The sequence below is a fragment of the Hemitrygon akajei genome, chromosome 3 (assembly GCF_048418815.1).
Source record: "Hemitrygon akajei chromosome 3, sHemAka1.3, whole genome shotgun sequence".
NCBI lineage: Eukaryota > Metazoa > Chordata > Chondrichthyes > Myliobatiformes > Dasyatidae > Hemitrygon > Hemitrygon akajei.
The window spans coordinates 43,951,208-43,972,234 of NC_133126.1; the positions used below are offsets into that span (position 1 = coordinate 43,951,208).

The 21,027-nt window shown below is 38.5% G+C and overlaps 1 protein-coding gene across 4 annotated transcripts in view; it reads right to left on the minus strand.

Annotated features, from left to right (window-relative positions):
- cdc42bpb (CDC42 binding protein kinase beta (DMPK-like)) overlaps positions 1–21,027 on the minus strand; it is a 198,209-nt gene that overhangs the window by 52,553 nt on the left and 124,629 nt on the right. For all 4 annotated transcript variants that reach the window (XM_073039719.1, XM_073039718.1, XM_073039717.1 and 1 more), the window contains exons 4-11: positions 17,870–17,965; positions 17,516–17,664; positions 9,108–9,201; positions 6,993–7,193; positions 5,573–5,821; positions 3,849–3,928; positions 1,381–1,547; positions 949–1,068 (exon numbers count right to left, since the gene is read on the minus strand). In XM_073039719.1, coding sequence (XP_072895820.1) covers positions 949–1,068; positions 1,381–1,547; positions 3,849–3,928; positions 5,573–5,821; positions 6,993–7,193; positions 9,108–9,201; positions 17,516–17,664; positions 17,870–17,965 — 1,156 coding nt within the window. The remainder of the gene's footprint in view (positions 1–948; positions 1,069–1,380; positions 1,548–3,848; positions 3,929–5,572; positions 5,822–6,992; positions 7,194–9,107; positions 9,202–17,515; positions 17,665–17,869; positions 17,966–21,027) is intronic.

Below are 21,027 nucleotides of genomic sequence, written 5' to 3' on the forward strand. Positions count from 1 at the left end.
CTTCTTAAAGATCTGCTGGGTGCGTTCCGGCTACCGCTGCACCCCTGCATGCTTCGCAGATCGGTATCGGTCCGCGGCCCAGAGGTTGGGGACCACTGTTGTAGGGTGATAATTGTTCCAGAATCTGATGGTGTGGAACCCAAGGTTTTTGCACCCACTGCCAGTTGGTGGTAGCGAAAAAAGGGTATGGCCTGGATGGTGGGCATCTTTGATTACGGATGCTGCTTTAAGTATACTTAATGGTGGAGTGGGCTTTGCCTGTGATGCACTAGGCTGCATCCATCACTTTCTGTAGCCTTTGCCACATTCACAGGCTGAGCCAGCACTTAATTGCACATACTTAGTTGCCCCTGAGAAGGTGGTGGTGAGCTACCTTCTTGAACCACTACAGTCCTGGAGGTACTAGGGAGAGTTCCAGGATAATGACCTAGCAATGGTGAAGGACAGTGATATAGTCAGGATGGTGTGGGGCTTGAAGGGCAATGTCTAGGTAGCAGTATTTGCCATGCTTTGCTGCCCTTGTCTGTCTAGCTGACAAAGGTCACAGGTTTGGAAGGCGCTGTCTATGGAGTATTGGTGATTTTCACCCTGCAGATGGTACAAAACTGCTGCTACTGTGCATCAGTGATGGAGGCAGCAGTTACATGCCTATCAAGCAAGTTGCTCTGTCCTGTACGGTGCTGAGCTTCTTGAAATGTTGAAGCTGCACTAATACAGGCAAATCAAAGTATTCCACTACACTCCTGACTTGAGCTCTGTAGATGACAACCAGGCTTTGGTGAGATACTCGCTGAAGGATTCTTAACCTCTAATGTGCTCCTGCACCTATCCATATTATGCGTAAAGGCTACTCGGTTTCTAACAAACGGAACTAGCAGGACTAATAGATCTATCGAGAAGCTCTGGTATGATTTTAAAAATGTAAAATATCAACAAATAAAAATATACCTGCTAACTGCTTTCTTAGATTTTCCATTTCCTCATTCAACTTCTTAATTTCCTTATCTCTGCTGATGGTACCCATTCCACGTGTTGAACTATTAAGTGACTGTAACCCTTGTGTAGTCTCTAAGGGTCCAAGAAATGAAATTTAATCAGCAAGTAAATGGAGTGAACATTGCAAATCAACAACAATCTAATTATGACATTCAAGAAGAAATATAAGATGCTGTAAATAAACATCAATATCAATAAAAATTTATCTTCTAGGACAAGCACTCTCCTTTTGAAATGAAATCTAATCTTTGTTTTATTTTTGGAGCTTAAGTTTCAGTGCTGACAATACATACCTACCCAAAACATTTCTTTTTTTCCCCACAGATGCTGATTGGTTTGCTTTGAGCTTTCATGTTTTAAATACAATTTAAATTTCACGGTTACCTTGCAGTTTCCTAGATAGTTCCAGTTTTTCTTGTTCAAGCCTGTGGATTCGCCTCTCATAAGCCTCAATTTGTAAACTGTTTTCCAAATCTATCCGTACATCTGCATCTCCGTCAATCGATTCTGACCGCATGCCTTTTTTCAAAGAAGTTCTATCTGACAAAGGACTGAAACAGCAAACATTATTTATATTTTCAAGAATTAGACAACTCGATGGAACTTTAATTTGCTATTCATTGGAAGTCATCAGAAAGATACACTTTGCATTGAGCTTTTTTTTGCTTTTACCTTACACCAGAAGTCACTATCTTTTAAGGTGACTGCTGTTATGCATTCAAAATCCCATAAAATGGCATGTAATCAGTTATCTTTTACAGAGAGGTTGTTTTGAGGGATGTGCAAACCACATTATTAGGAGAATTCCCATTTTCCATAAATAGCTGCACTGGAACTTTCCCATGTACATGAGGAGCCAGAAAAGAGAGTCATTGAAGGAGCAGCATGTTGTGTAGTAAAATAGTCTCTCAGTGATGCAATGCTGTATCAGTCTTGGCTAATAAAGCAAATCTCTGGATAGGTTTCTTTCTCAGAGCAATAATGTCACCACACTGCCAAAGCTGACATTATAATGCCTCACTAGAAAATAAGCAATAGTATGTGTCTGATGACACGCTATAGAGATTAATGGCTGAAACAATAATTTCAAATCTGATGACTTAAGCAACGTAACAGATTCAATACGTGAAAACAGTTATATAGCACCTGTCAGAAGCTAAGTCAGAATACCAGGAAAATCCGAGTCTAATCCTGTACTCACCAAGTTGACCATAGCTGGGATTTCAGTGGGGTACTGTAACTGATATTATCTGAGGCAGAGGAAAAACTAAACAGGTTCCTGAACTTCACTGAATTCCCTACCACAATCACAAACAGCCTCAAAATGGATAGAAATAGGTTAAATGAATGGGAAGAAATTGGCAGATGGGAATATGATGTGAATAATGTAAGGCTAGAAAGAATTTTTTAAAAACTTCATTAAACATAGAGAGATTACAAAATGTTGACATGCAGAGAATTTAGGGATCCAAGTGCATGAAGCAGAAATGTTTGTCAGGGAGTGCAGCAAGTGATTAGGAAAGCAAGAAGAATGTTAGTACAAGGAATGAGGTTTGATGAGAGATTGAGCCTGTACTTATCACAGCCTAGAAAAGTAAGAGTCGTTCTCATTGAAGCATATAAAATTCTGAGATGGTCGCTGAGAGGATGTTTCCTCTGTTGGGGAACCCAGACCCTGGGTGCAGGAATTTCAAAACACGAGGTAGGCTATTTACGACAGACAAGAAAGAATTTACTCTCTTAGAGGCTTCTGTCTCTTTGGACTTCTACTTCAGAGAGCTTCAGTAACAAAATCTTTGAATAAATTCAAGGTAGAGACACAGAACATAATTGATATTTAAACTTTAAACAGTCAAGGAAAAGCAGAGGAAATTCTGTTGAGGCCACAATTGGTTGAACTTATTGTGTGGCACAGTAAATACATAGGGCAGATTGTAGTTCCTCTTTCATACATACATTTACTGTAGGCAAAATACTGCAGATACTGGAAGTGGAAAAAGACATGTGAAAGACATGCAGAAGACTGGAAGTTCTCAGAGGGTAATGCAGTTTCTAACAAGGGAGAAATCAAACTGAAGTCTCAGACCAATAAACTTATGAAAACCCATCCAACTGAAATTTCAACCCATCTCAAGTTCAGGAACTTGTATAATTCTAGCATTTTGTTTTTAAGTAAACTTTAAAACAGAGGAACTCCTTACTCTAGAAGGCTGTGGATATTCAGTAATGAATACACTGAAGGCTGTAGACAAAGGATTTTTAGAACTAAAAAAAAACCAAGGGATTTGTGGAGTAGATACAAGTACAAGATGAACCTTCACTTTACACAATGGCAAAGTAAGCTGTTGAGGTAGTGTGGTCTGTTCCTGCTCAGTATTTAACTCTCACCACCTTTGTCAAGCTCTCAGATTTGAAGTAGAGCCACTTGAATGAGATACCGTTAAGAGCTAGGAACTTGAATTCTAACCAAGGTAAAAGCCACTTCCTTTCTAATACAAAATGGGAGATAAAGCCACAAATCACTTGATACAAAATTTTAAACAAACCATATTAATATAAAGTATTACTCAAACCTTCTAAGTAATCTATACAGCAAAGATTAAGTTCAAATATTGCAGGTTCCCTCAATTCATCTTGGATGTATTGGTTGAATGCAAATGACACATTTCACTGTATGTTTTGACGTACATGTCTGAATAAATCTAATCAATGTACAAGTTACTTAAGTGTTTTGGAAAAAGCAAAATATGTTGTTATGTCACTAAAGTTAGTTTCATGCATCATTAGCAATAGTGGATGGTTAATTAAAGCACAAACAAACAATATACAAAATATTTAGAATAATGTTCTACCTGGTGGTGGTAAATGTGAAGCCTACAAAAGGTAGGTGCAGTCCAGAAAAAGCAGTGTGAGTGGCTGGAGGCACCAGTTCCTAGAACAACAGAAAGCATTTATCAGCACAAATATAAGTTTACATTTAATCCAATAAATTATCAGAATAATAACTTAATTTCAATTAATTAAATGTAGAACAAAATCTGACAAATGATTGAGCTTTGCTTCATAAAACCAGTTAAGATAATAGCATTATTGTTGAAGGGCATTATTTCAGGCACAGATCAGTCCTGCTATATTGGGAAAGCAATAATTATGCAAATTGCTAATAAACAGATGTTTGGTTAAACCTCTCACATCTATGTTTGACACAGCTTTTCTTTACAAATTAAGGAAAACCAACAATCAGCTCACAGCTACTCCTTCTTCCCCACCCCACTCCCCTTCCTTCCTGGGCTTTTCCCCCTTCCTTTCCAGTCCTGATAAAGGGCCTCAGCCCAAAACATCAACTATTTATTCCTCTCCGTGGATGTCCCTCCAACTTTTTGTGTATTGCTCTGGATTTCCAGCATCTGTAGAATCTTGTGTTTATACATTTTAATCATCAGTCCAGAAGAAGGAGGCAAATCATGTGAAATTGAACTTGTACTGGCCAGGAGTAATGATCAATTTACTAAATTGTGTAGATACAAAGAGATCTGATCAATCTCTCTGCATTGGGCACAATGTCAGCACGGTGGCACAACACCTGCATACAAGTTGCACAGAGGTACAGCATGTAGTGACCACGATCTCATAATGCCAAAGATCTGGGTTCAATTCTAATTTGGGGTTTTGTCTGCCTAGAGTTTGCACATTCTCCCTGTGACCACTTTGGTTTCTTCCTAGTGTTGAGATTTCCTCCTGCATTCCAAAGCTGTGAGTGTTTATAAGTTAATTGGCCACTGGAAGTTGTCCAAGCACGTATGTAGGGGGGGGTTACAGAATCTGAGGGTAGTTGAAGAGAAAGTGGGGAGAATGAAAACTGACTAATGTAGGATTAGTATAGCATGTGCACTTTGATGGTTAGTGCAGAGTTGATGGACTGAAAGGCCTATATTGGTGCTCCTTTTCTCTACGACTCTATTCATGTATCCAGTAAGTTACCGCCCCTTCTTTTTCCTCATGTTACAGAACATAATTGTTCTGTGAAACAATAGCCACTCCGAGCATTGGCTATTCTACGTAAAGTCTCAACTGTTCCTTTTGTCTATTTGAACCCGTGTCTGCTTACATAAAACAAATTCAAGCTAGTGCCACCTAAAACAATTAGGACTACAAGATTCCACTAAATTATTTACATCCCTGACAGGTTTATTATCAGTAACTGTCACTCTGCTGGAAAGTTTAAGAAGTCTTGATTCTAAGAATTTTAAGGTATTTTGTTTTCAAGGGATTTGACAAAGGAATGAGGGCAGATTACCATACTACCTCATGAACAGTGACTAAAATTTGGTCTCTGGCAATGGAAAATTAACTACCATTTAAATCACGTAATCTTGATTGTACTTTCTACTCTCAAGAATAAGTCCTAATCTTACATTGGTCAGAAATTTCATAACCCTGAATAAACACACAAATTCCACAAAATAACAAGTACTAGAAAGAACCAGGTGTAAAATTCATCTATAGACAAATCCTGATACTGACTGGTGTACATCAAAAATTACACGTGGTGTTCCACAAAAACTGAAATACTAACTGGATTTTTGAGTACATCATCATCTACATCAAAATTTGAAGTGTCAGTTGGGCTGCTGACTTCAGGAATATAAGGTGCTTCAATATTTCTAATATTGTCCCAATCGATCCCTTTGAAAAATGAATGCTTTTTGAAATCTTCCATTCCATTTTTTCCAAGTCGATGTTCTCTACTACAGATCAACCGTTGTATCAAATCCTTGGCTTCATCAGATACATCAGTGAGATGAGATGGAAATTGGAATCGTTCCTGTCAAACAAAATATAGTCAGAATGCTACAATATCACACTATACTTGCAGAACAAGAATGCCATTTCTGTACAAAGGAAAGAGTAGTTGAATTTTAAAAAAAGGATATCCTGAAATTAAAAGATACAAAATGTAACACTTTCCATAAATATTTTTATTTCATTTTTATCATAAACTTAATTATATCAGGTCCATGAGCCAGTCCTCATCGGGGGATTAGAGGTGGAGAAGGTCAGCAACTTTAAATTCCTAGATGTTATTTCAGGGTATCTGTCTTAGGTTCAGCATGTAAGTTCAATTATGAAGAAAGCATACTTCCTTAGAAGGTTTATAAAGATTTGGCATGACATCCAAATTTCTATTGATGTGAGGGAGAGTATACTGACTAGCTACATCACAGCCTGGTTGAAAATACCAATGCCCTTGAATAGAAAATCCTACAAAAAGTAGTGAATGTGGCCCAGTCCATCACAAGTAAAACCTCCCCACCTTTGAGGACATCTACATGGGAGTGTTGTCACAGGAAAACAGCATTCATCGACAGCAACCCCCACCACCCAGGTCATACTCTCTTCTCACTGCTGCCATCAGGAAGAAAGTACAGCAGCCTCAGGACTCTCACTACTAGGTTCAGGAACAGTTACTTATTACCCTTCAGTCATCAGGCTGTTGAACTAGAGGAGAAAACTTCACTATTTGCCCCATCCCCAAACTGTTTCCACAAAACCTTGGACTCACTTTCTTGATATTTATTGCTTACTTATTTATAATTATTAATACTTCTTTATTTTTGTACTTGCACAGTTTGTTGCCTTTTGAAACTCTGGTTGTCCGCCCTGTTGGTGCTGTTTTTCATTGATTCTATTATGGTTAGTGGACTTATTGAGTATGCCAGCAATGAATTTCAGGGCTGTAAATGGTGACATATATGTACTTTGAACTTCATTATTATTAACACAGATTACAATAGGGAAGCTCAAAAACTGTGCTTGTAAAAGTAAAAAGAGCTTTATCAAAATTGAAATTAAAACATTTAAACAGTTTGCTATATATATTCTTCTGCAATACTGCTATTCTTCTACAAAGAAGTAAACTGCTGTATTTCACTACAGTGTTTAATTATCACACTATTTGTTTAAAATGTCAATCTAAAAAAATAAGAGGGCCTTACTTGGTGATTCATAATTTTCCCATACGTTTCCACTAATGACTCAGCATAAAATGGTGTTTCTCCAACAAGCATTTCATACATGCATACACCAAGAGACCACCAATCACATTCTGGTCCATACTTTCCCATTCCATCCTCCATTGCTTGCAGGATTTCTGGAGAGATGTAGTCAGGAGTACCAACTGCTACAGAAGATTGTACCTGAGAACAATTGTGGAAACACATTACAATCAACTTCGGTATGCTTTACTCTGATAAAATAAAATACATGCAATAAAATGTGTCTAAAAAGTCAGGTTGATTTATGGTTTAAAGATTCATGTTCAGATATCCTATGGAAAGAAAATGAGTGTATAAAGACTCTTAGAAGATATTAACTGAATGCTTTAAATTTTGACTGCCATTGCCAAATCTTGTTGCTCAATTACTGAAGTAAGAATATAAGTGGGAGGATTAAGCCCTTAGCCATTTAAGCCTGCTCCATTATTTATTAAGATAATGGCCAACCATTAACATCACCTACTTTTTCCACATTATCCTCAAATCCTTCAATTTTCCAATTATTCAGATTTATTTTGAATTCTCTCTTGAATATGTTTAATTAAAGGAGCATCTGTAACTCTCAAGGTACAAAATTCTAAATACTCACACCCTTTACTAAAGAAAACTTTTTCTCATCTAAATTTTAAGAGGATAACTTAATTATTCTGAGACAGATCTCTTATTCTAGACACCATAACTACGGAAAAATTCTCCCTCAACTCCTCTGCCAAGCTCCTTAATAATGTTGCAAGGCACAAGATGCGCTCTTAACTCTAAATTGTAGCCTTAATAATTCAACCTTGCTTTATAGAGCAATGCTGATCACAGTTGGACCACTGTAGCATTGTCTCAAAGACAAATATACCTTTCCTCAAGTAATAATCTCAATGTGTATCTTCACCCTGGCCTTACATGATTGCATTAAGTTTTATTTAAACATCTTTAAACCTTTTTTAATAAAGGCCAAAAAACTATTGCTTTTCCAACTGCACGCTTCAATTTAGATAAAGTCATCAATGTATCTCTTAAAGTCAACTATTCCCCCACTTCTTGCTTTTTAAAACAATTTCAGCTTTTTTTTCATTTTTGTTCCAAAGCAAATAATCTCCCTTTTCTCCACAGTTATCTGTAACATAACTGTTTATAATGCCTTGCAAAAGCAAAATAGTGTGGATACTAGTAAGTTAAAACCAAAAATAAACAGAAAATGCATTTTTAACAGATCAGACTACAAGAGCTTTTATTTCAGGTTCCAGGCCTTTCATCAGGATTTTTTGATGAACTGTCATTGAATGGAAACATTAATTGTTTTGCTTATGCCATGCTGTCTGATCATTTGGACATTTCCAGAATTCTGTTTTCATTTTAACCATCTTTTCCAACTCTGTGTTCTCAACACAATTTACCTTATAGTTTTGTCCTTTCAGCAAATTTGAACAAACCACTGTCAGTTGCCTTATATGCCACTCAAATAGACTGTAATGAGTCAAAACCCAAGCACTGATCTATCCCATACTCTACAACCAACAAAAGTAACTCCACTTTCCCAGCCTCTTCTCATGTTAAACAGTCTATGCCAATTTAATACTTTTAATCCCATGAGCCTTAATTTAGTACAATTTAAAGTTTTATTTAAAACTTAAAGCATTGTTACAGAATTCCTCACATTCCTTCTCTTCATTCCATACTTATCAAAATTTCCATCAGCTCAGTTTTCTCTAAAGTCGCTGATTTTCATCAGATTAGGAAAAACTTTGAATCAAATAAGATTTTGGAAGCTTCTTAATGCTGCTGTTTGGTAGACATTAGCAATAGGAAGTCTTGTTTACAATAAAATGGAACAAATTGTTAGATATTGTGCTTGCAGCTGCAGACCACAAGAAATAAACAAAAGTGATGTAAAAATATTAGAAATTTAACAGACAACTTCTTGTTTTGTTTATACTTTCCTTCAGAAGATGATATGGTATAAAATATTGAATATTCTGAACATAATGGAACTATTTCCTGAATAGTATGAATATATACAATGAATATTGTTCTTATGCAGCTATTATAAGAAACAGTACTCACAGTGCCATCATTCATCAACTTCAGGCAGGAACCAAAGTCGGCAAGGCGTATATGTCCATTCATGTCCAGTAAAACATTATCAGGCTTTATATCCCTAAGCAAAAACGCAAATGTTAACCAAAAATCCTTTTGGAAGAAAGCATTCATACATCAAATAATATTTTCACTGATATCGCCCAAAGTATCAATTTTGTCCTATTTACCTGCATTAGTAAAAACATTTCATTTAAACAGATAACAATAGCAAGTGAAGAATATAGCTGATAAAAAACAACAATGTCATATTACAGGAGACTCCTTTCTACATTCATAGTAAACAGTACTGTAATTCTGTGTCATCTACGTGTTTAAGAAACTGGAGTTTAAGAAGAAAGAAAATAAGTTTCTTATTTATTCACTTTTATCCTCCCAAATCAATTCTGAGAGTGAATACTATTTTGTATCTTCAATTTTTGAGTAGCAATCTGTAAATTCTGTAAGGGAAACTTCAACTATCCACACAGCTGTAAAATGGAAGCTTGCAATCATTTAAGCTTATTATTCATATTTCTTTTCCATTCTGTTTTGAAGAGATAATCATCGTCATGTGCATGTAGTATGATGTGGGCGATCAAGATCTATGACCATGATTGTTCTCAGCAGATTCTACAGAAGTGGATTGCCTTTGCCTTTTTCTGGGCAGTGTCTTTACAAGGCGGATGACCCAGCCATTATCAGTACTCTTCTGAGATTGCCTGCCTGATGTCAGTGGTCGCATAACCAAGACGTGATATGCACCAGCTGCTCTTACGACCATCTGCCACCTGCTCCCATGGCTTCATGTGACCCTGATCTATGCGGTGGGGGGGGGGGGGGGGGGGGGTAGGTGCTACAACTCGCCCAAGGGTGACCGGCAGGTTAGTGAGGGGAAGGGGTGTCTTACACCTCTTTTGGCAGAGACCTACCTTCATCCCACCACCCATTTGAAGATATAGCAGAGAGAATAATTCCTTCTTTCTCAAAGATAGGTGAATTAAAGGAAGTGACTTCCCTGGTCTTCTGTTTTTAATATTTCTTATTCTAGTTTATTCTGATAATGTGTATGTACCCTGCAATATACAGTTAGATGCAGTCTGGACCTAAATTACAACTGAATAGCTTTGCAAAAATGCATCCCTTGCACAGCTAAAAATCACTTCAACTGGAAGATGGCTTAAATTAATTAACTTATGTTTTGCATTATTAATTCTCCTAAAAAGTTCATTAACCTTTATATGTAGTGAATTAATTTGTTGTACTGTGGTACTGCATCTTAGGCAATCTATTTATATTAGTTATGCATACTTAAATAGCAAAATACAATTCAATAGATTATTGGGCCTTAAAATTGTTTTCCAACTAATAAATGCACAAGCTGTAGATTACTAGCTCAGTCTTTCAAATACCACCTTTGATTTGTGAACAAAATTTTGCATTTTTTTAAACTTTTACATGAAACAGTAATATATCTAATGAAATATAGAAAGATTTCTGGTTTGCAAAAGAGTGAAGGATTATTGTTAACACGTTAAGTGGGTGGAAGGATGATTGGAAGTGCTAAAGGTCATGTGTGAAATAATAGATCGCAAAAAAAAGAGGAGGAATTGATTTGATGAGATTATTCTCTGAGCCGGCATAGACAATGGGTTGAAAACTCTCTGTCTATGGTGAAAAGATATGACATACAAAACCTTAAGATATAGGAGCAGAATTAGGCCATTTGGCCCATTGAGTCTGCTCCACCATTTCATCATGGCTGATCCATTTTCCTCTCAACCCTAATGTCCTGCCTTCTCCCCATATCCCTTCATGCCTTGACTAATCAAGAATCTATCAACATCTGCACAATTACTTGGCATCCACAATTCCACAGATTCTTTACCATTCTCTTGCTAAATGAAATTCCTCCTCATCTCCATTCTAAATGGACGTCCCTCTATTCCGAGCCTGTGTGCTTTGGTCAGACCACCACCCCCATCAAAGGAAATATCCTCACCTCATCCACTCTATCGAGGTCTTTCAACATTTGAAAGGCTTCAATGAGTTCCCACCCCCTCATTTTTCTGAATTCCAGTGAGTACAGACCAAGAGCCATCAAAAGCTCCTCATATGATCAGCCTTTCAATCCCACTATCATTTTCGTGAACCTGCTTTGAACCCTCGATGTCAGAACATCCTTTATTAGATAAGGGACCCCAAAATTGCTTCACAATACTCCAATTGAGGCTCAACCAGTGCTTTGTAAGCCTCAACATGACATCCTTGCTTTTATATTCTAGTCCTTTTGAAATGAATGCAAACATCACATTTGCCTTCCTCATCACTAGCTCAACCTGCAAATTAACCTTTAGGGAACCTTGCATAAGGACTCCACGTCCCTTTGACCCCTATAGTTTTTCTTCTACCGAAGTGCATGACCATACATTTCCCAACACTGTATTCCATCTGCCACTTTTGTCCATTCTCCTAATCTGTCTAAGTCCTTCTGCAGCCTCCCTGCTTCCTCAACACTACCTGCCCCTCCACCTACCTCCGTATCGTCTGCAAATTTGGCCACAAAGCCATTTATTCCGTCATACAAATCATTGGCATACAACTTAAAAGGAGCAGTCCCAATCAGTCAATGCTCTATCCATGATAGTATCTTTCCTGTAATACCATGGCTCTTAACTTGTTAAGCAGCTTCATGTGTGGCACCTTGTCAAAGGCCTTCAGAAAATCCAAGTACAAAACATCCTCCAATTTTCTGATTCTCCTTTATCTATCTAGAAACACAGTTGAGACACAATCTTGTTAAATGGCAAACTCAAGGGACCAAGTGGCCTTCTGCTGCTCCTAATTTGTATAATTGTAGTGTCACATCATAAAATGGTGAGTTTCCCTGATCTCCAAAACTGCCTGTGTGGAATCTGCACATCTTCCCTGTAAATGCTGTGTTTCCTCTGGCTTCTCCAGCTTTCCCACATCGCAAGAAGGTATGTGTCGACAGGGTAATAGGTCATTGTAAATTGCTAAGTGAGAAGATGAACAGTAGAATCTGGGGGTAGCTGACAGAATGTGGAGAGGATTGGCACTTCATGGTCAGTGGAGATTTGTGAGTCAAAGGCCTTGTTTCCATTAGGTATCGCTCTATGACTTAATATAAAAGGGGCAGAGATACAATAAGTAAGAAATTTGTTTAAGACAAAAAGAATGGCATGGTGATTGGCTGTCAGGACGATATATAGCGTTGTTCCTTTAGGATTCATCACAAGACCACTGCTTTACTTCATATACATTAATGAACTGGTAGACAAGGCATGATCTCAAATTTGCAGATGACACAAAACTTGATAGCATAGTAAACACTGAAAACAGCTATACGCTTCAAGGAGAAACAGAATATTTGGCAAAGCATGCCTGATCAATTTTAACACACTGAAGTACAAGATATACACTTTGGTAGGGCAGTCTTTTTCCTGGGGTTGGGGAATCAAGAATGAATGGGCATAGATTTAAGGTAAATGGAGAAAGATTTAATAGAAACTTGAGGAGCAACTTCTTGTTGAGAGGAGGGCAGCATATATGTGGAGTGAACTGCTGGGGGTGGGGGGGAGAGTTGAAGCAGGGAGAGTAACAGGAAACGTTTAGGAAGTTACAGAGCAAACACTGGCAAAGGAACACACACAAAAAAATGCTGGTGGAACGTAGTAGGCCAGGCAGCATGTATAGGGAGAAGCGCTGTCGACATTTCGGGCCAAAACCCTTCGTCAGGACTAACTGACAGGAAAGATAGTAAGAGATTTGAAAGTAGGAGGGGGAGGGAAAATTGCAAAATGATAGGAGAAGACTGGAGGGGGTGGGGTGAAGCTGAGAGCCAGACAGGTCATTGGCAAAAGGGATACAGAGCTAGAGAAGGGAAAGGATCATGGGACAGGAGGCCAAGGGAGAAAGAAAGGGGGAGGGGAGCACCAGAGGAAGATGGAGAACAGGCAGAGTGATGGGCAGAGAGAAAAAAAGAGGAGGGGGAAAAAAGCTAAATACATCAGGGATGGGGTAAGAAGGAGAGGAGGGGCATTAACAGAAGTTAGAGAAGTCAATGTTCATGCCATCAGGTTGGAGGCTACCCAGCCAGTATATAAGGTGTTGTTCCTCCAACCTGAGTGTGGCTATAATAGCTATAAACTGCAACAGAACATACCAGTATTGATTACATTAAGTGAATGTAGTTGTGCATTTGGAAACAATGAAGACAGAATATTTGAGGAAAATCATTGTACTAAATTTTAACTTATAACTGACAGCAGGAACAAAGCAAATCCAAATCACTATTAATAAAACAGAAGGTCAACTTAAAGCAGTTTCTCCACAGTTAGCTGTCACCAAAAAAAGTGGCATTAATATATCTTAACAAATTCATGCAATTGAAATATTTAACTAATATCATCGTTCAGAGAAGAAAAAAAAAGTTCATGCTCATTTGAAAATATGGAACTAAAATTAAACTTCACAAAAGAAATAAATTTTGCAGAGAACTTCTGACTTTTTGAATAATAATACAAGTTTGCATTGAACAGTAGCACCTTGCATCATATTTCCAATGTAATAATTATAAACAAAGTATGGTGGAAACATCAGATAGCATCTGCTGAAAGAGAAAAAAGGTTAATGTTTCTTCAGAAATGGGAAAGAGAAAAAGCATGACAATTTGAAGTTTCAGAGGGTGGTAAGAAGATGGATAGCACACAGGTAATATCTGTGATAAGGCAAGGCTAAAGATGCCATGGGGATTAAGTAATTCAGGTTAATTATAGGTTAAGGAGAGTAACCATAACCAAAGGAACATAAAAGCCATGAGATGCAAACATGTATTAAAGAGAGCAAGAATAAACAAAGTAACATGAAAGCAGTTAACGTTAGAGCTCTAGGAAATGTAATTTATTTACAGTATGTATCAAGAAACATAACTTAAATAAAGTGTTTAAATTTCTTTTTCCCCTGACATAAATTTTTAACAGCAAATTTAATCCAGTTTCTCATATTTTTTGAGTAGTGATTTGTGAATTCTGTTAAGGATGAATTTCCATCACCCAGACTGTCGTAACACAGGGGTTGCCTGTATAGTTCACCTTGGTGCTGCCATAACTTAAAAATGGCATGTGTTATTCACTTCCAGACACTCTCACTAAAATGTATTAATTTCAGCTTGGCTAAAGTGACATTCAACTCTTTGGAATCTATCCAACACTTTAACTTCACATACTTCTGAAGTACAATCACTTAAGGGATTATAGCAGCACCACAACTAAAACTAATGAAGTGATCTTATGAAGTTACAAAGTCCAATCCTAAGGTTTATACCACTCATTTTAAAATTTGAGAATAGAGATCTGAAGTGAGAATATCTTGGAGAGGTCAGGGCCGGGATGTAATGGATGTAAGAGAAATGGAAAATAAGTACAAGAAATTTTGCAGATACTGGAAATCCAAAGTAACACACACAAAATGCTGGAGGAACTCAGCATGCCATGCAGCATCCATGGAAATGAATAAACAGTCGACATTTCAGGCTGAGAACCTTCTTCAAGACTGGGAAGACTGGAAGGGAAGGTGGGGGGGGTGAAAGACACTAGATTAAAAAGGTGGAGGGAGGGGAAGGAGGATAGTTTGAAGGTGACAGGTGAAGCCAGGTGAGTGGGAAAGGTAAAGGGTTGGCGATGAAGGAATCTGGTAAGAGAGGAGAGTGGGACATAAGAGAAAGGAAAGGAGAAGGGGCACCAGCGGGAGGTGATAGGCAGATGGGAAGAAATATGCAGCCAGAGTGGAGAATAGAAGAGGGGAAGGGGGGGGAATAATTTTTTAACTAGGAGGAGAAATCAATATGCATGCCATCAGGTTGGAGGCTACCCAAAGGGAATATAAGGAGCTTGCTCCTCCACCTCAAGGGTGGCCTCATCATGGCACAAGAAGAGGCCATGGACTGACAGGTCAGTATGAGAATTGTAATTAAAATATTGGGCCACCGGGAATATCTGTTTTTGACAGCTGGAGTGGTGGTGCTTCACAAAGCTGCCCCCAATTTACAGCGGGCCTCATCAATGCAGAGGAGGCTGTATCAGGAGCACCTAATACAACAGATGAACCCAGTTGACTTGCAGGTGAAAAATGAGGTGAACAGGCAGGTGTAGTAATGATAGAACAAAAGTGTTAAAATGTTTTTTTTCAATTTTATTTGGCTTAACGCTTGACTGGTTTGTCATAATATTTGTTAAGCCGCAATGTGTAATACAGGGCAAAAACGTTTATGGAACACTTTGGCAATCGTAATCCTCTAACCTGTGACTTAACCACACAGACATCAAATCTCTTCATTGTCTTCATATTGACCTATTTGAATCATTGTATTCTAGTGCAAGATATTCATCGCATAGAACACTAAAATTATTGCTCAAAATGCAGACTTAATTTACTTTGGAGCATGTACAAAATATTTAACATGAACTCAATTAATTTCCACTTTGATGCAAGAAAGTAAAATGAAAGTACAAGCTGTGCCAGTCAGCTGCAATACTAAACCAGTAAGAATAACTTCATTCTACTTCACTTGCCCCATCACTGAACCGTTCATGGACTCACTTTCAAAGACTCTTCATCTCATGTCCTCCGTATTTATTGGTTATTTATCTATTATTATTATTTTTTTCTCTTTTGTATTTGTAGTTTGTTGTCTCTTGCACATTGCTTGTTTATAAGATCCGGTAAGATGGTGTTATGTTTGGTCGCAACAGCTTCAAAGGAGTCAACAAAAGGTGCTACTATCCTATTTAAACACATCTCCAATGATTGCAAGATCCTGAATAAGAATTCAACATACCGCAGTGAGTTGCTCGCTGGTGGGGAAAAATGAGGGAACTACACAACCTGCTGCTGTTTGAGCCAATGGAGGCTACAGTCTAATAGTGAGTGGTTGTCTTGGTCGCTTTTCTTGTGATCGCAAGACCCTTTTGGGCATCGTTAATCTGGTATGCCACAAGCTCAATTCATTGAATTATTGGCTAAAAGCAGTGGCGGATGGGAAGGGAGCATGCATGGCCTCGGTAATAGCAAGGACTAGGCCTCAAGCCACAGTGTGGCCTGTTTACAGCCTCCAGGAGAGAGCCATCCAGGATGAAGTTGGTGCTGCACTTCAAGTGTTTGCTTGGCAGAAGCCAAGCTCTGTTGTGGTTGACTGCAGATTTCGGTGACACTCAGTGGACTCAGGGCCTCAAGCAATGGGGTTGCCTGTTTACAGTTGCAGGGAGAGAAGCATCCAAACCAGTGCACTCCACTGGGGGCAGTGTGGCACAGTGCCTGGGCTGGAATCAGTGCTGTCCCCCAACGGGTGTTCGCTCAGTGGGGCAAAACCTCTAGTGCAGTTTGCTGTAAATTGATGGCGCGAGTTTTGGACTCTTTTATTGCGTGATAGCGATACCACTTATACTTGCTATCTTTGTGTGCTTTGTGCTGTGCGTGACTGTTGGTATTGCATTTCGCACCTAGACCCCGGAGTAACACTGCTTCATTTGGTTTTATTCATGAGTATTCATGTACGGTTGAATGACAATTAAGCTTGAATTGTCCATCCTGTTGGGCGGTCTTTCATTGATTCTATTATAGTTCTTGGATTTACTGCACTATGCCCACAAGAAAATGAATCTCAGGGTTGTACACGGTGACATACATGTACTTTGATAATAAATTTACTTTGAGTAAATATAATATTGAGGACATTAGCAAATTTAAAAATTGAATTCTAAATACAAGGTAAATTCTTCAACATGTCTCAATAGTGTATTCCTTACAAAAAGGAATACCTAACATGCCCTTAATTTGTAATTCTAAATTTTGGGCTAAAATTAGTGATTTTTGTCCCTTCTCTTGAAGGTTCTCACCAACCAAATAGCAATCGGAGTCAACACAGAGAGGCTGAAAATTATTGGTTTCACCGAACAAACAGTAAATAGATCAACCAGTAACTAGCGCAACCTTAAATGCCTTTCACTTAATTCCATTATCTAACAGTTTCCAAACTAATGACAATGGAATGCAATATACTTATACATCCCAGGAGGGAGGAATGACCCATTCACTCTTACTGGAAATATGCACATGTGGACTTCATGTCAAACTAAGATCCAGTCATTTGATAAGCCCTTCAATTAAACTGCTTCTCAACATTGTCAAAATTCAAAGGCATATATTAACTACTTGAATGAAGTACAAGTGAGTATTTATTTATGCAACCCCAGGATACCTTAAGATTGGAAAGGAGGACAGAAAGGAGACCACAGAAGGAAGAATAGACAAATTTACCCTCATAATTTCAGAATGTAAATGCGCAATGCAGCATACACACAAAAATATATATATACCTGTGCACATAATGCAACTTGTGAATGGAGTCGATAGCTAACACCATTTCTGCTATGTAAAATTTGGACATTTCTTCTGGAAGTCTGTCTTCAAACTTGCTGAGCAATGTTAGCAGATCCCCTCCCACGTAGTAGTCCATAACTAAATACTAAAAAAACACATAAAATGCACTTAATAACAAGGCAATTCATACAATGTAACTACAAATATAGTTTGATAATCAAAAATTAATCAAATTTAATTTGACAATAAGAAAAATTCAGTGACATAAAAAAGTGAGGTACATTTTTCTCAGAAATACCTGTATTATCTATTTGTTTATCATTTAAGATTTTATGGGAAAACAAACTTACCAAGTAGTTATCATCTTGGAAGGCATAGTGTAATGTAGTGATCCACTGGCAATCACCATTCACCAGGACATTCCTTTCTTCTCGAAAACAAGCTGTCTGTATACAAGAAACATCTTTATGAACTTCACTGTGCTTATCAGCAAGGGTGTATTCTTTCACACATTTACTTCTGTATGGGTTTGCACTCTAACATTCAGACTGGATCACTGGCATAACCAATAAACACATCTAAAGACAAGAGATTAAACAAACAGAGCAAAACTCACCTATCCAGTTTACAATATAACTCAAGGTAAATATATTTTATAGTTATGCTTATAGATCAATTTCAAGAGTTCATATAGTCTGCAGGCTATCGATCTTTTTCATTGAACTTATCACTGAATACATTTGTTAACTTCTGGTATATGTCCGTGGCTGACAAGGGAAGTCAAAGTCAACATAAATGCAAAAGAGAGAGCATACAAGAGCAAAACTTATTGGGAAGTTAGAGGAATGGGAAAATTTTAAAAACCAACAGAAGGCAACTAAAAAAAAACTATAAGGAGGGAAAAGATGAAATATAAAGGTAAGCTAGGCAATAATATCAAAAATAATACCAAATGTTCTTTTCAGATAGTTAAAGAAAATGACTGGAGGGCTGGTAATGGGGGACATGGAAAAGGCATATGAACTGAATAAGTATTTTACAAGAGTCTTCATTGTGTAAGACACATGTAGAATGCTGGAAGTTCGAGAGTGTTAGGGGACAGAAGCGAGCACAATTGCTACTACCAGGGCAAAGGTGCTTGAGAAACTAAAAAGTGTGAAGGTTGATAAGTCACCTGGACTGACAAGATGACATCCCAGCGTTCAAAAGAAGTATCTGAAGAGATGTGGAGGCATTGATCTTTCAAGAATCAATAGATTTATGCATGGTTCCGGATGACTGGAAAATTGCAATTGTCACTCCATTCTTCAAGAAGGGACGGAAGCAGAAGAAAAGAAATTATAGGCTTGATCTCAGTGCTTGGGAAGATGTTGGAGTCGATTGTTAAGGATGTGGTTTCAGGGTACTTGGAGGAACATGACAAAATAGGCCAAAGTCAGCATGGTTTCCTTAAGGGAAAGTCTTGCCTGACAAATCTGCTGGAATTCTTTGAAGAAATAATAAACAGGATATACAAAGGACAATCAGAGGATGTTTTGCACTTGGATTTTCAGAAGGCTTTTGACAAGGTGCCACACGTGAGGCTGCTAAATCAGATAAAGGGCCCAGGGTATTACTGGAAAGATACTAGCATGGATAGAGCATTGACTGATTGGCAGGAAGCAAAAAGTGGGAATATAGAGGGAACGTTTCTGGTTGGCTGCCAGTGACTGGTGGTGTTCCACAGGGGTCTATGTTGGGACAATTTTTACATTGTATATCAATGTATTAGATGATGAAATTGCTGGCTTTATGGCCAAGTTTGTGGATGATACGAAGATAGGTGGAGGGGCAGGTAGTGTTGAGTAGCAGAGAGGTGCAGTGGGCAAAGAGGTGGCAGATGGAACTCAGTGGCAGGACGTGTATGGTCATGCACTTTGGGAGAAGGAATAAAAGCACAGACTATTTTCTAAATGGGAGAAAATTGAAAAATCCAAGGTGCATAGGGGTTTTGGAGTCCTCGTGCAGGATTCCCTAGAGGTTAATTTGCAAGTTGAAGCTGTGGTGAGGAAGAAGAGTGCAATTTTAGCATTCATTTCAACAAGAGAACTAGAATATAAAAGCAAGGATGTAATGCTGAGGCTGTTTTAGGCACTGGTGAGGTTTCACCGGGAGTACTGAAAGCAGTTTTGGGCCCTTGTTTAAGAAAGAATGTGCTGACATTGGAGATGGCCAAGTTTGTGGATGATACGAAGAGAGGTAGAAGGGTAGACAGTGTTGAGGAAATACGAGAATGATTCTGGGAATGAAAGGGTTACCATATGAGCAGCAACTGAAGGCTCTGGGCCTGTACTCTCTGGAACTTAGAATTCTTAAGGGAATGAGGGTGATCTCATTGAAACCTATCAAATGTTGAAAGGCCGATATAGTGGATGTGAAGAGAATGTTTTCTTTTGGGGGGACTCTAGGACCAGAGGACACAGATTCAAAATAGAGGAATGTCCATTGAGAACAGAGACAAAGAGGAATTTCTTTAGCCAGAGGGTGGCGAACCTGTGGAATTGAATGCAACAGATGGCTGTGGATGCCAGGCCACTGGATATATTTAAGGCAGAGATTGATAGGTTCTTGAATAGCCAAGGCGTGAAAGCCAGAGAAGAAATGTGGCAAATATTCAGGGGATATTTGTGTAGAGTTCTGTACAGGTATGTTCCAATGAGACAGGGAAGTTATGGTAGGGTACAGGAACTGTGGTGTACAAAAGCTGCAATAAATCTAGTCAAGAAGAAAAGCTTACAAAAGGTTCAGTGAGCTAGGTAATGTTAGAGATCTAGAAGATTATAATGCTACTAGGAAAGAGCTTAAGAAGGAAATTAGGAGAGCCAGAAGGGGCCATGAGAAGGCCTTGGCGGGCAGAATTAAGGAAAACCCCAAGGCATTCTAAAAGTATGTGAAGAGCAAGAGGATAAGACATGAAAGAATAGGACCTATCAAGTGTGACAGTGGGAAAGTGGGTATGGAACCGGAGGAAATAGCAGAAGTATTTAATGAATACTTTACTTCAGTATTCACTACGGAAAAGGATCTTGGTGATTGTAGTGATGATTTGCAGCAGACTGAAAAGCTTGAGCATGTAGATATTAAGAAAGAGGATGTGCTGGAGCTTTTGGAAAGCAGCAAGTTGGATAAGTCGCTGGGACTGGATGAAATGTACCCCAGGCTACTGTGGGAGGTGAGGGAGGAGATTGCTGAGCCTCTGGCGATGATCTTGGTATCACCAATGTGGACAGGAGAGGTTCCGGAGGATTGGAGGGTTGGAGGGTTGCGGATGTTCTTCCTTTATTCAAGAAAGAGAGTAGAGATAACCCAAGAAACTACAGACCAGTGAGTCTTGTCTCAGTGGTTGGTTAAGTTGATGGAGGAGGTCCTGAGAGGCAGGATTTATGAACATTTGGAGAGGTATAATATGATTAGGAGTAATCAGCATGGCTTTGTCAAGCACAGGTTGTGCCTTACGAGCCTGACTGAA